General features: G+C 41.5%; 1 protein-coding gene across 1 annotated transcript in view; it reads left to right on the forward strand.

Moving 5' to 3' along the window:
- The first annotated feature begins 13,752 nt into the window (after positions 1–13,752).
- IL26 (interleukin 26) overlaps positions 13,753–14,843 on the forward strand; it is a 17,187-nt gene continuing 16,096 nt past the window's right edge. Inside the window, 4 exon segments of the mRNA XM_035001966.1 lie at positions 13,753–13,923; positions 14,009–14,065; positions 14,238–14,337; positions 14,340–14,371. Coding sequence (XP_034857857.1) covers positions 13,753–13,923; positions 14,009–14,065; positions 14,238–14,337; positions 14,340–14,371 — 360 coding nt within the window.

A 14,843-nucleotide genomic window follows, 5' to 3' on the forward strand; every position in this document is an offset into this window, starting at 1 on the left:
ATATACTTTTGGGGCTCCCGGGTGGCTCAGTTGGTTAAGCTTCTGATTCTTGATTTTGGCTTAGGTCATGATCTCAGGCTTGTGAGATGGGGAGCCCCATGTGGGGCTCCTGTGCTGAGTGTGGAGCCTGCTTAAGATTCTCTCTCTCCTTCTGCCCCTCCTCCTCCCCTCTGCTTGTGCTCTCTTTCTCTTAAAAAAACAAACAAACAAAAATCCCCAAAACATGTATATATATATATATATATATATATATATATATGCACATACATACTTTCAAGGAATGCTGAAAAATGTTGTTTTGTTGAAAAAACAGGTGAAGACTGGGATGATGGATCCTGATCACCAACAGAAAATCGTAGCACAGAGGACCACAGGGAAAGGGAGGGAAAACTGAACAGGAAGAAATCAGAGAGGGAGACAAACCATGAGAGACTCTGGATTCCAGGAAACAAACTGAGGGTTGCAAAAGGGAGGGGGGTGGGGGGATGGAGTAACCAGGTGATGAGCATTAAGGAGGGCATGTGTGATGATGAGTACTGGGTGTTATATGCAACTAATGAATCATTGAACACTACATCAAAAACTAATGATGTACTATACGTTGGCTAATTGAACATAAAAAGCCTAATTACCTCAAAAAAATAAAATAAATAAAAGAGAAAAAAATTGTATTGCTGCTAAACCATGAGGGCTGGGTAGACTGTAACTGGACCAAAGACATGGACTGGATTGTCTTGTCAATTCACTCAATAGTCTCGTCAATGGAGAACTGCATCAGTTGAAAAAGACAGGATCATCAAGAACTCCAATTTTTTTTTTTTTAAGATTTTATTTATTCATTTGAGACAGAGATACAGAGAGAGAGAGAGAGCATGAGCGGGGGGAGAGGCAGAGGGAGAGGGAGAAGCAGGCTCCCCGCTGAGTCAGGAGCCCAATGTGGGGCTCGATCCCAGGACCCTGGGATCATGACCTGAGCCGAAGGCAGACGCTTAACCATCTGAGCCACCCAGGCGCCCCAAGAACTCCATTTTTATAGGAATGAGGGTTTAAGTCACTTTACCAGGTGAAGGACCCTGTCCAATGGAGGTGCAGGCAGAGGGTAAAGGGAAAATGGAATGAGTGGTGGAAGAAGGAATTCATGATATTTAATTTAGGTCATGTGAACAGCTATAAAAATAGGAACTATAGCAGATAAGCAGATAAGGGGCTTAGTGAATTAATAGGATTTGGGCTCACACCATGCCTTGGCCCTTAACCTAATATGAGCTGATAAGACAACTGCCTCAACACTCTGTACTCTAACTTTCTCCTTTTTGAGTTTGGGCAGCTGACATCCACTAACACTTCCCACCACCAAATGCCTCACAAGAATTATGGGAAATGTGATGTTGCTGATGGTATGGAGTGAAATCCATTCAAAAAGCTAAATACAAAGCAATTCCATAGTTTCTGACACAGCCAGACAAGAGATGTCACCTCCCGGAGAACATCCACCCTGTAGGAGACCCATCCACACCCTACCTGGCCCACTTTTGCTGATAACCTCTGACATGTGAAGTCTGCTGGAGATCCCCTGATTTAAAGCCATGGTAGCATCATTCTGTGTTTTCTGTCCATGGTTTTGTCAAAGTCTCTATGCTTTCGTCTTCAGTGGGTGGTTCTAATGGACTGGGACATGTCCTCAGAGCATGTGCAATCTGCTCTTCACTGTCTCCACAATCTTTGAACTGCAGGGTCCTTGTTCTTCAAATGAGGAGAGTGACACCTACCCTCAGGTAAGAATTAGATCACTCCATCATGGCTAGAAGTAGAATTTCCTAAATTGAATTCTTAAAAAATTTTTCATTTTTATTTTTCTTTCTTTTTTTTTTAAGTAGGCTCCATGCCCAGTGTGGAGCACAACATGGGGCTTGAACTGACGACCCTGAGATCAAGACCTGAGCTGAGATCAAGAGTCGGCCACTCAACTGACTGAGCCACCCAGGTGCCCCTAACTTGAATTTTAATGATGTTCAGAAAAGAGAAATAAGGTGCAGCACCCTCCAATTCCCTTCTCTCTCCCCAAGTGTGGAGCCCAGGGAGGCACCTCTCTGCCCTACCCAAAAAGTAGACACACCCCAGGCAGCCTGCCCCCACATCTTGTTGGCCAGATATGGTACATGTGCTCATGACAATCATTGGCTTAGATCAGGGATGGGAAAACTTTTCCTGTAAAGGCAAAATAGTAACTCTTTTAGGCTTTGGGGGCCATATATTACCTTTGTTGCATATTTTTTCTTCTTCTCCATCTTTCTCCTCCTCTTCTATCCTTTGAAAGTATAAAAACCTTTCATAGCTCATGGGCTTTATAAAAACAATGTGTGAGTCAGATTTGGGCTGTAATTTGCCAACCCCTGGCTTAGATCACTCACAGTTCATTTTCTAGCACTAGGCACAAACAAAATTCTGTGAGAGGGATTAAAAGGGAACGGCTTTGTGGGCAGCTAATAAGATCTGCTCTGAGTGACAGAATGGCCAATGTATTCAGCATTGAGGATAACCCAGAGTCAACAAAAATTACATTTAAAATTAAATTTCCCTATCAACCATGAGTTGTTACAGCAAAACCATGAACTGTAATCATTACCATAGCAATGTTTTATCTTGCTAGCCATTACAAAAATAGACTATTTTATTAGAGTTTAGGTTCACAGCAAAACTGAGAGGAAGGCATAGAGATTTCAAATATACGCCCTGCCCCGACACATGCATAGTGGGCCCCCCTCGCCCCGCCCCCACACTGTTGACACCCCCAACAGAATGACACATTTGTCACAACTGGTTATCTACATTGTTGTTAGCTATTTCTTGATGACAATGAATTTCTTTTATTACAATAGAAAGTAAATCTCTGTATCCCATCTTATGGGCCATCTCGGATTCTCTTGGCCTCTCTTGTTCCCAGCTGTGTTCATTTCTGGCTCCTTTTGCCACTTTAGACTCAGGAAAAGTGCCATGGGGCAGACTGTGGAGTCTTTCTTCCCCTGAAGTGCTGATGGGCCAGGTAAAACTCAGAGGCACGAGAAGTTAACTCCCCGTGAGGCAAAAAATTTTGCATATCTACTGCATTTGAAAAAAATAAAAGAACACATTGATTCAGGGCAGAACCTCTGGAAGACATTAGCACCAAAACAAGTTTGTGGGAAGCTCTTCCTGGCTGATTCCTGCCATCAGAGAGCACCCAGGCTTGCACTACAAGAAACACAGGTGTGTTTAACTGCAGTAAGGTGAAGAGCTGGTGTGTAGGAAGTAACGAGAAAAGATACAGAACAAAAAGCAGTAGGCAGCATCACTGAACCCAGAGCTGCGGGCCAGGTTCCCATCAGACCCAGCCGGTCAGCTGCTCTGATCTGTCTATACACTTCTGGTTGGGTCTGAAATGCAGAGGAGAGGCAGGAAACAGTACAGAAGGGGGGGTGGGTGCCCACTGTGGGTTCTGTGGACCTTCTAGGCAACAGTAGAAGCTAAAGAGCTGCTTGTGCCTGCCCAGCAGAGCTCATAAGTGGGTCGAGAAGAAACATCCAAGAAGTCCTCCCTGGAGGAGTTTATTGTGTCAGCACCAAAATTTCTTCCTCCCTCTTCCTCCGAAACCTGACAGCCCTTGGGTCTTTCTTCCCTCCCGGGGCATTGGGTGGTGATCGTGTAGGGCTGTATCCAGGAATCCAACACTATTTACTGAACACATACTATGCACCAGGCACTCTTCAGAACAGGTGTAATAGCGATGAACAAGCAGACAAAATCCCTGCTCTGGGAGAGTATAGATTTTAGTGAAGGGAGATAGACAGTAAACAAATGCATAAGTAAAATATCTCGTATGTTGGATGATGACAAGGGCTTTGAAAGAAAGAAAGGAAACGAGATAGAGGAGCTGGGAGTGGGGTTACTTCCATTAGGGTCGTGTATTACTTTGCTAGGGCTGCCAGAACCAAGCCCCACGGGTTGAGTGGCTTCAGCAGCAGAAGCCTGTTTTCTTATCGTTTTCGAGGCCAGAAGCCTGACCTCAAGGTGTCAGGAGAGTTGGTTTGTCCTCAGGAATTCCTCCTTGGCTTGCAGATGGCCTCTGCGGATGTCCGTGTCTTCATCCCCCACTTCTTAGGAAGACAGCAGTCGTGTTGGATTAGGGCCCACCCAGAGGACTTCATTTTAACTCAGTCACCTCTTTGAAGAACCTGTCTCCAAATACAGTCACATTCTAGTGTAGTGGGCGTTAGGATTTCAACATATGAGTTTTGGTGGGGAGAGGGGGACAACATTCAGCCCATAACAGATATCATGGGAAAGCCTTGCTGAGAAAGTGGTATTTGAGCCAAGTCTTGAAAAATTTGAAAGAGCTGGCCATGCAGATATCTGGGGGAACAGCAAGGACAAAGGCCCCTGAGACAAAGGTGTGCTTGGTCAGTTGGAAGAGCAACAAGGAGGTGTTGTGGCTAGATCAGGAGAGCAAGGGGACTGCAGTAGGAGAAGAGGCCAGAAAGGTATGGGGAATGGGCAAAATCAGGTAGGCCCTTAGGCCATTGAAAGGACTTGGGTTTTTACTCTGAATGTGAGGGGGAAGTCCTTAGGGGAGAAATCGTGTTGCTAGTGTAAGTTCAGGTTCAAATGCATTACTCAGTCTGAGTAAAGTCTATCAGGTGCTGATTGCCACAGGGCCCCAGGGCTGAGGAGACAGACCAATGATTAATCCATTTTGATGGAAAAGGTATATCTATTTCTAGGACTCTCAGAAGATGATTTCTAAACTCCGTCTCCATTCTTGCTGTTATTACTGCAAAACTTATTTTTATTTTTTTTTATTTATTTGACAGAGAGAGAGATAGCGAGAGCAGGAACACAAGTAGGGGGAGTGGGAGAGGGAGAAGCAGGCTTCCCGCCGAGCAGGGAGCCCAATGTGGGACTCGATCCCAGGACCCTGGGATCATGACCTGAGCCGAAGGCAGACGCTTAACGACTGAGCCACCCAGGCGCCCGCAAAACTTATTTTTAATACACTTTGAAAATGAGGTAGAAAGGCTACCTTTGACAAAATTTTGAAGGATGCCTGGATTTGTGTTGTGCTTCCTTCCTCTTCCTTTTCTTTAGCTGAGCTCAGGGAAGGGGACAGCAGCAGAGATCTGTTTTCTGTCATCCTTTGTGCTGGGTTATGATCATCTGCTTCTAATTTTTGATTTTGTATTTTTTAAATCTTGGTTAAGGTATCATATTCTTTGCAGGATTTATGGCTGATGTGCCTTTCACTGCCAGAGAATGAATGGCCAATGTGGATGGTACCAATGTGTCTAAGCAGCAAATGCTAAACAGCATAGCTACAGAGCTATGAAGAAGATTGATACCAAAAAATAGCTATTGGAATAAATAATAATTTTTTTAATAGTAGGTTTATTTTTATACTTCCCATCAGAAGACCTTGGAGTCACACATAAATCATGTTTACTTATAAACCCAGAGGCAAAATGGTCCAGTGGAAATAGCACTGGGTTTGTTTTTCGAAGACACGGGTCAAGCCTAAGTTTGCTCCTTCCTGGCTCCGTGCCTTGGGGGAAGTCATTTTCCCTCTTTCCATCCCAGCTCTTCCACCTGCACACTGGAAAAAACAAGAACTCCTTCACCTCTTATAGAATGTTGGGAAGAACAAGTAAAGGAATACTTCGTGATGTTTAATATAGATATTTTTATAATATATATATGCAAGGGCTGTCAAATACCACAAACAATTGTTTTACTCTTCCTTAGTTTTTTTTCTTCTTGTTCCTTTTTCCTTAGGCCACTGTCCCATCTCTTATTGTCTGTAGTGTCCATCACAACCTCTGACATTCCATGTGTCCTGCTCTCCAGGGCGGTGGGAGGCAGCACAGGCAGTGGGAAACATAGGGCTTTGGGTTCTCATGAACATGGATGGAATCCCCTGCCTCTTTGATCTAAGGGTCACTTGGGCGTATGATTAAACTTCCTTGGATTCTGTAAAATGGAGCCATACCAGATGATCTAAAACTACCTACATTTTTTTGGGGCGCCTGGGTGGCTCAGTTGGTTAAGCAACTGCCTTCGGCTCAGGTCATGATCCTGGAGTCCCAGAATCGAGTCCCGCATTGGGCTCCCTGCTCGGCAGGGAGTTTGCTTCTCCCTCTCCCGCTCCCCGTTTGTGTTCCCTCTCTCGCTGTGTCTTTCTCTGTCAAATAAATAAATAAAATCTTTAAAAAAAAAAAAAAAAAAAAAACTACCTACATTTTCAAATATAATGAAAAGTATTAAGCTAGCCCCTCTTATTTCAGGATATGAAAGTAGTCCCTTCCATCCAGCCTGTGGAATATTAAGTTGTCACACATGACAGTCAAGGCCTCTCTTAATTCCATGAATTCTAGGTTCAGCAGAAAAGCAAGTAGCCAGGACATGATTTCACCTCTTAAGAAAGCATTCAGATGGATCTAAATATGTTTTAAAATTTGGATGAGGTAGTATTCTCCTCCTCTTAAAAAACGTTTTTCTAGGGCTACTAAAATGTTCACATTTGCAATATAGTTAAAAAAAATTCTCTTCTGACTCTTAATCATAGGGAACAACCTGAAGGTTGCTGAAGGGGAGGGGGGTGGAGGGATGGGGTAACTGGGTGATGGACATTAAGGAGGACATGTGATGTAATGAGCACTGGGTATTATGTAAGACTGATGGATCACAGACCTGTACCCCTGAAACCAATAATACATTATATGTTAATTAATTGAATCTAAATAAAAAATGTTTTTTTTTTTTTTAAAAAGTAATTCTCTTCTGGATTGAACAAGAAGGGAAGGACCACGACCTCAGATAAGGCTTGGTGTAGCTATGACTCAGGTGGTTTCTTTCCCTCCTGCTGCATCAGCGGCTGGGCTCTCCTTGCTTCTCTCTTTCTTTCTTTCTCCTTTCCTTCTTCTCCTTCCCTCCTCCTCCTTTCCTTTCTCTTCCTTTCCTTCCTTCTTTCCTTTTATTGAGGTGAAAGTCACATAATATAAAATTAACCACTTAAAAATGAGCAATTCGTTGGCATTGAGTACATTCAAAATGCTGCACAACCACCACTTCTATCCAGTTCCAAAACATTTTCATCACTCCCAAAGGGAAGCCAGCAGTAACTCCCTATTCCCCCTCCTCTCAGCCCTGGCAACCATCAAACTGTTCTCTGTCTCTATATAGTTACCCATTCTGGATATTTCCCAGAAGTGAAATCATACAATATGTGATCTTTTGTGTTCAGAGTCTTTTATGTACCATATTGTTTTCAAGTTTATCCATGCTGCAGCGTGTCAGTACTTCACTCCTTTTTATGACTCACATTCCATTGTATGGATATATTATACCTGGTTTATCCCTTCATTCATTCACAGATATTTGGGTCCTGTTTTCTTTTTAAAGCACCGATGTCAGACGATACACCTCCTTTGTTCAAGTCTCCCATATGACCAAGACTGGAAGCTGAAGTCCCACTAACAGCTTTAAGGGCTGTGCCCTGTGTCCACGTTTCCTCTTTGACGTCACATTCTTCTGCCCTCCTCACTTGCTCTAGTTTGATCACACAGGCTTCCTAGCTGTACTGAACATGTTAAGCATACACCTTCCCTAAGGTCTTTGCACTGACTGTGACTTTTGACTGAATAGGTATCCCCACTCCTTTACTTCATTCTACTGTTGCTTAAATGTTACCTTTCCATCGAGTCTTCTGTGATCATCCTGTTTACAACCCCTCCCCATCTGAGCACCAACCTTCCTTATTCTATTCCATTTTCACCAAAGCAGCTATCATTTTCCAACCGTGTATAACTTACATAATAAGTTATATTGATCGTGTTTACTTATTTTTTGTCTTCTCCTTTCTCCACTACCACAAGAATGTTGTACGAAATCAGCAATTTTCTGTTTTGTTTATTGATGCATTCTAAGCCCCAGTAAGCCTGGGAGATAACCAGCACTCAAAAAATATTTGGTGACTGAATGAATTAACGATGAAGGGGGAAAACATATGGAGTACAAGCCACCTGGCACAGGGCAGGGAACACAGGCTGAGATTCTCAGAGGATTTTCATGCACTTTTCCTCTTCATGCTGTTCCATGAGTCCAGCTTCCATATCCCCTTTCTTTCCCATCCAGACCATTTACAGCACTCTTCATTCCTTCTCTAGCCTGGTCTCATCCATTTCTCTGATGATGTAAACACAGGATAAACATCTTTCCTGGGTGGAACTGTCTGATAGAGAGGATCCAACCTTTTCTGAAAGGAAAAAGCCAAGATGTCGTTGTATTAAGTATTTTGATCAATCTATGACTATTTCTTACCTATATCTTCTGGCTCTATCCTGGAAAAGACCTATTGGATTTCTGGGTTTTTTAATGGCATAACTGGTTTAAGATAGATCCATCTACTTCTTATTTATAACTTTATAGATTTTAGGATTTATGATCCTAAGGAATTATGCCAATCACTGAGGTCATTAATCATTGTATTTCGACAAATTTAAGATACCATACATTCAAAGTTGTACCAGTATTTTATTTATCTTCAAGAAAGGAAAAACTGCTGCTAATTAATCTATGATGTGAAGCTTTCTTCTTCTTCTTCTTATTTTCTTCTTTCTTCTTCTTCTTTTGGAGATTTTAGTACTCCTTTTTCAGTATGTGATAGAATAAATTACAAAATATCAGTAAGGATATAGAAGATTTAAGTGACACTCTCACCAACTTGACCTGACATATTTAGATGATCCAATAACTGTAGAGTACACATTCTTTACAAGTGCACATTGAACATTCACCAAGATATATCTTATGTTACTGGGCCGTACATAAAACTAAGAAATAATACCGTTTACAAGAAAATCAAAGTGTAAACTACTTAGGAATAAATAAATTTAACAAAAAATGTGCAAAACCTGTACAATGAAAACTATAAAATATTATAGAGAGAAATTAAATATCTAAATAAATGGAATGGTAAATTGTTCATGGATTGGAAGCCTCTATATTATTATTATGTCTACCCTCTCTAAAGTTACGGCCATCCAGTCAAAATTCCCGTAGGATTATTTTAAAAGAATTTACAAGCTGGTTGTAAAGTTAATGTGAAATTGCAAAGGATATAGAAGAGCCAAAATGATCCTGAAAAAGGATATTGGAAGACTTCACTACTTGATTTCAAGAATTACTAAGAAGCTCTACAGTCATCAAGATAGTGTAACATTGGTGTAAATAGATGAATGGGACCCAATAGAATGCAGAAATAGACTCACACATATACAATTAATTGATTTTCAACAAAGGCGCCAGGAAAATTCAATGGGGAAAATGACAGTCATGTCAACAAATGTGATTGGAACAACTAGGTATCTATATGAAAAAATTCTCATTGTATATTACATTTGTAGTATGTATTTACAACAAATTACAATTTTGAGTCCATGTTATCCATGCCCTAGGAAATAATTTGTTCTGCATGCAACTGCTATATGAGCTCTCTCAAATCTTAGGAGTTGTATTTATTAAGTGAAGCTTATTAAAGGGCTGCAATTGCATTGAGGACACAAGGGCATCATTTAGAAGATAGTTTGAAGCATTAAATACTATTTTATTTTCTGGGGGATATAAGAATGACCTATTTTTATTTATTTTTAAAAATTTAAATTCAATTAATTAACATGTAGTGTATTATTAGTTTCAGAGGTAGAGTTCAGTGATTCATCAGTCTTTGCTTTCTTACCATTTAGCACTTGGTTGTTGCCTTGTAAAAAAATATGTAATTTTAGTCACTCTTTCAAAGATAAATATTTGCTTCTCTAATAGCAGATTTGCATCCCACCGTTGTTCTGTGCCTTTCTGTGAACACATTAACTTTTATTTCATTGCTGAATCATAGTGCAATCTTTCTAAAGATATTTGAGTTGTAATTAAAAACACATGTAGTAACAGCCATGCACACAGTTCCAAGTAGGGGCACGACTGGAAGGGACTGCACAGGAAGGGACTACAGCACCAGGGGCTGATTTGGTGATGTAATCATCAGACTCTATGGATCATAAAACATGTTGTAATTTCAGAGATATTAAAATGTGGGGGGAAAAAAGCCAAACCACAAATGTGTCTTAGAGTCAACGAAATGGGTTAGCAATTTAGGAATCCCAATTGGGTTTTTTTGTTTTGTTTTGTTTTGTTTCCCCCTCCTACAGAGGAGCAGATACAAAGTTGCAATCACAGAGATCTCCAAGTGAGCTGTGATTCTCTGCATGAGCCTCCCTTTGCTCATTGGATATGCTTGACCATATCAGAAAGCGCAGCTAGCATTCTTTTGGGTGTGTGGGGGTAGAGCTGAATTTTAAGGGAAATGGCTGCCATGGCGGCATTTGGGAATTGGGGTAGCCAATTATGCTTCTGGGCAGATCAATTGGTTTAATGTTCTCCTATACATTATGTAGGAGTGGCAGCCCTAAAATAACCACCTAATGGTCCTAGTCTGCTTTCTGGATGTGTGTGGGGTAAACTGACTTCCTCATGCCACATACTCTTTGAAATATTGTCAGATCATTGTGCATCCTTCACTTTTCTCACTTTCTTCAACCATCTCTCCAAACTTCTGAAAGCTTGTGATAAACTTCAACATTATTCAGAGTATTTATTGCACATGCATTTTGCTATGGTCTGAATGTTTGTGCCTCCCTCCTCCTCAGATTTGTATGTTGAAACCTAAACCCGAAGGTGATGGTATTAGGTGGGGCCTCTGAGAGGTGGGTAGGCCATGAGGGCCGCGTCCTCATGAATGGGATTCGTGCCTTTATAAAAGAGGTTCCAGAGAGATCCCTTGCCTCTCTCCCATGTGAGGATACAGGGAGAGGTTGGCTGTCTGCAACCCAGAAGAGAGCCTTCACCAGAGTGTGACCATACTGACATGTGGATCTCGGACTGCCTGGCCTTCAGAGTGGTGAGAAATACATTTCCGTTGCTTATAAGCTATCCAGTCTGTGGTGTTTTGTTATAGGGCCTGGACAGACTGAGACACATTTATTATTTGAAAAATAATAATGCAATAGCAAAAACCACTTCCAGAGTGCATCTATTGCTGGTATTGTGCTGAGCATTTTACTTATATCACCCTATTTGTTGCTCATGGCAGCCCTCTGAAGTAGGTACAATTATTGTACCGTTTGAATGATGACAAAAACTGAAGCTCAGAGAGGATTAATAACTTTCCCATGGCTGTACAACTCGTAGCATAGTTGGATCTGAGTTTCAAAACCAAATCTCCTTGTAATTAATAGCCATTTTTATATAGTTCTGTATAAGGAACTTGTGAAAGTGATATAATAAAAATACCTCCAGATGAGCAGAGCCTTTGTTTCAGACTGGTGCCCCAAGGACATTATGTACTTATTCTAATGGTTCTTCTGTTATTTGGGACACTTCTGGAGCCCCCTTTTGGAATTGTCTTCAGGACCTGAATTTTGAGTATCATCCTTATATTAATCACTACTCATCCTTTGAGATCAGATTTGATTGTTTGAAGGACCCTAATGAGACAGATCTACCAACTAAGGCACAGGATCACTATGCTAAACAGGGTGATATAGTTTTCAGTCATAAGGAAATGACCAGTTTCCTTGCGTCGGTTGTAAACCAAAGCAGAGGCATCCTTGGGATGTGTATGATCTTCCTTGGGTCATGATGGTTTGAGAGACATGAGACATTGATGTAAATGCAACTAGCAGGAGTCAAAAAACAGAACATACACTGACTTCATTTATCAATATTAGCCATTTGCGTCGCACTTCTGTTTTGTTGGTACACACCAGGGACCTCAAATTAGCTGCTCAAGGCAGTACACAGCTCCCGGAAGTATTTCTATGGTCCTTTCAGTGCACCCATTCAGTGTGTTAATAGGCTATATAATTAGGCAGCTTTTAGGCTTGGTGGGCAAATAAGCAATTTAGTCCCAATTGTCCTATATCCACCCACTCAGGGTGTTTACGTTAATCCCATACCCTCTGAAGGCATTTGGGCTTTTGACCCTGGTGTTCCAGCTCTTTTGTCTAAAGGAATTTTGAATAATAGGCATTTACTCAGTTCAAACACACACATACACACACACAGCCCTTAGGGTATTTCATGTCCCAGTTCAAACTTAAAGCTTAAGCTACACCCAGCTAAAAATAATTCTCCCTTTTCCTGAATTTTTCTAAAATTTCAGTGAACCCCCCTTTGCACTCCCAAGCAGCGGTCTTCTGCTGTAGCTCTTTGTAAAACAGTTCTCATATCGCTTCAGAGGCTGAGTCTTCGTCAGCAGAGGTGGTCCTGTGCAGATGAGGCTGGGGCCCTTCCAAATCTGCTTCCTTTTTGACACAGCAGGAAATATTCCCAAGTGTTTGGACCTTTCATTCATACTTTCTCCTTGCCCCTTTGCTAGCCTGGTTGTCTTGGTTTAGACATTAGTCTTGGATTCTGATGCTTGTTACCGACTCTGCTGAATTTTGAGGCATCTCTTGCTCATGCCCTGATTCCTAGTATTGCCTTACCCAGGTCTACATTAACTCTATGCCTGCTAGGCTTTGGTGGCCTGTCTTTGCTTCTCATTATATGATTCTGGGCTACGTCCTCTTCTTCTTGGGGCTGCTACCTCAAATGAACCATACCTACCACCATAAGGAGAACTGGGACAGAACTGAGGACAGGATTCCATGGAGCATCTGCCTTTATAGCCCCCTAGTATCTAGCACTGGTCTTTGTATAAGCAGAGCCTTGACAGAAATTTGTTGATGGAATAAATTAAAAAACAATGCAGTTACAGTAGCATTTCATGATGTGGAAAGGAAAGTATTTAGTCAACTAATATTGGATGTACCTCTTTAGAGGAGGCACCATGGGAGATGCTGAGGATTCAGAGATGGAAAGTTTGGGTCTCTTTCCTCAAGAAATGTACATACTACTTGAAGTCTAGAGCTAGAGGGGAAGTCTGGGTGGTCATTTTGGACAGAGATGATAGAGAATTTACTAAACTGTGAGCCTTAATTCCAGGTCCTGTGCCAAACAAATCTTGAATGTGTTGGGGGGGGGGGTTACAATTTCTGAGCTGGAAAGATTCTTGAGAAAAACTGGAGAAGTCCTCTCTTGGGTCTTGATGCTGGCTGAAGAATGGTGGTCCCTGAGGGGGGGGTGCTGGGTGAGGGGCTTGGCCAGGGAGACATGTAACACCCATATGAAATCATGAGCGGGTTTCCCAGGGCTGCCCAATCTACCTTTAGTTAATTTTTTTTTGGGGGGGGGGAAGATATTGGTTAGAAAGGAGGTTTTTGTTTTGTTTTGTTTTTCCCATATGGGAATTTAAAAAAATCACACAGATCTCCTGGAGATCAGTCTCTTACTGGCTTGGCATGACTTTTAAAAATAATGAATCTGTTGTGATATGCAACTGAAATTCTGACATTTTTTTAAAAGGGGGCCCCAACTTTTACCAGTAAACTTGAGCTTTTTCTAAACATCACAGATAGTGTGGTCAAAGTAGTTTTGGTTATGAAGCAAGCTCTAAAAAACCAGAACAACCAAAGTGATCTTCCTCTATATACACTGTAAGTTATCTACCACAGCATCTCATCGGAGAGGTGGCCTTGAGAGCTCATGTAAGTAGGTTATCCGATCATCTCACCAGCACAAGAACTCTCTGGCTGCCACCAGTGACATGAGCCCGGAGTGGGGTGGAGGGAAATGCAGGTGGATTGCATTTGGAGGTCTGGGTTGCTGTTGGCCGCTCTGTCTCTTGCCATTGCCAAGCACAGGCCATCTTCCTCCGCGAAAGGTTGTTACCGAAGGGGAACACTGTCCCAAGCTGTTGACATGCTGTATGTCAAGGCAGCACAGCTCAAAGCAACAATTCCAGTAAGTATTGGGCTCTGCTTAAAATGATGGCCGAAAAGACATTTGTCATTCTGGATGAAACTTAGTTCTCTTTGTTTTATTGTAGGAAGACCACATAAAAAATATACGATTATTAAAAAAGAAAACAAAAAAGCTATTTACGGTAAGCCAGAGGGTTTATGTCTTTTTCGTTTTTCTACTTGCTTGATGCTTTCTCCCCTGCATTTTAATTTTTCCAGATGGCCATTAAGTAATAATCAGGTGGGTATTTCAGCGACATTTTACAAAAGCTATTGGTGCTTTACCTTAGGCAATTTCTTATATGTCATTTATAGAAAAGCTGCAGATTCCAAGAACAGCTTCTGTCCTTCTTCATGGAAGATGTTTTTGGTCAACTCCAGTTACAAGTCTGCAGGGAAATACATTTTGTGGAAAACTTCATAGCCTTAGGCAGCAGTTGAGCTGCTGCGTAAGTATGCACAGCAAATACGGTGAGTTTGAGCCTAGAAACCCACCTAGAAACCAGCATGTAGGAAGCCGTCTCCACACGGAAGGGTGAGTAAACGGGGCTTTCTAATTGTTGGCTTGTGGTCCAAATGGACAGTTTATCGTCAGTGAACCAGCACTGAATAAGCATGTATAACTCATAATGCCACTTTATTATTTCTTACAGAGTGGCACCTCAGACATATTGAGGGTCTAAAATGACACAGAATGATCCTCAATGTTTATTTACTTATCATCTCCCAAGAGATTCATTCATTTACTTAATAAATATTTTTTAAGTTTGCCAGACACTATTCTAGGCTCGCTCTTTCTTTCTTTTCTTTCTTTCTTTCTTTCTTTCTTTCTTCCTTCCTTCCTTCCTTCCTTTCTTTCTCTTTCTTTCTTTCTTTCTTTCTTTCTTTCTTTCTTTCTTTCTTTCTTTCTTTCTTTCTTTC

The sequence above is a fragment of the Mirounga leonina genome, unplaced genomic scaffold (genome assembly GCF_011800145.1).
Source record: "Mirounga leonina isolate KUSES-001 unplaced genomic scaffold, KU_Mleo_1.0 Mir_126, whole genome shotgun sequence".
NCBI lineage: Eukaryota > Metazoa > Chordata > Mammalia > Carnivora > Phocidae > Mirounga > Mirounga leonina.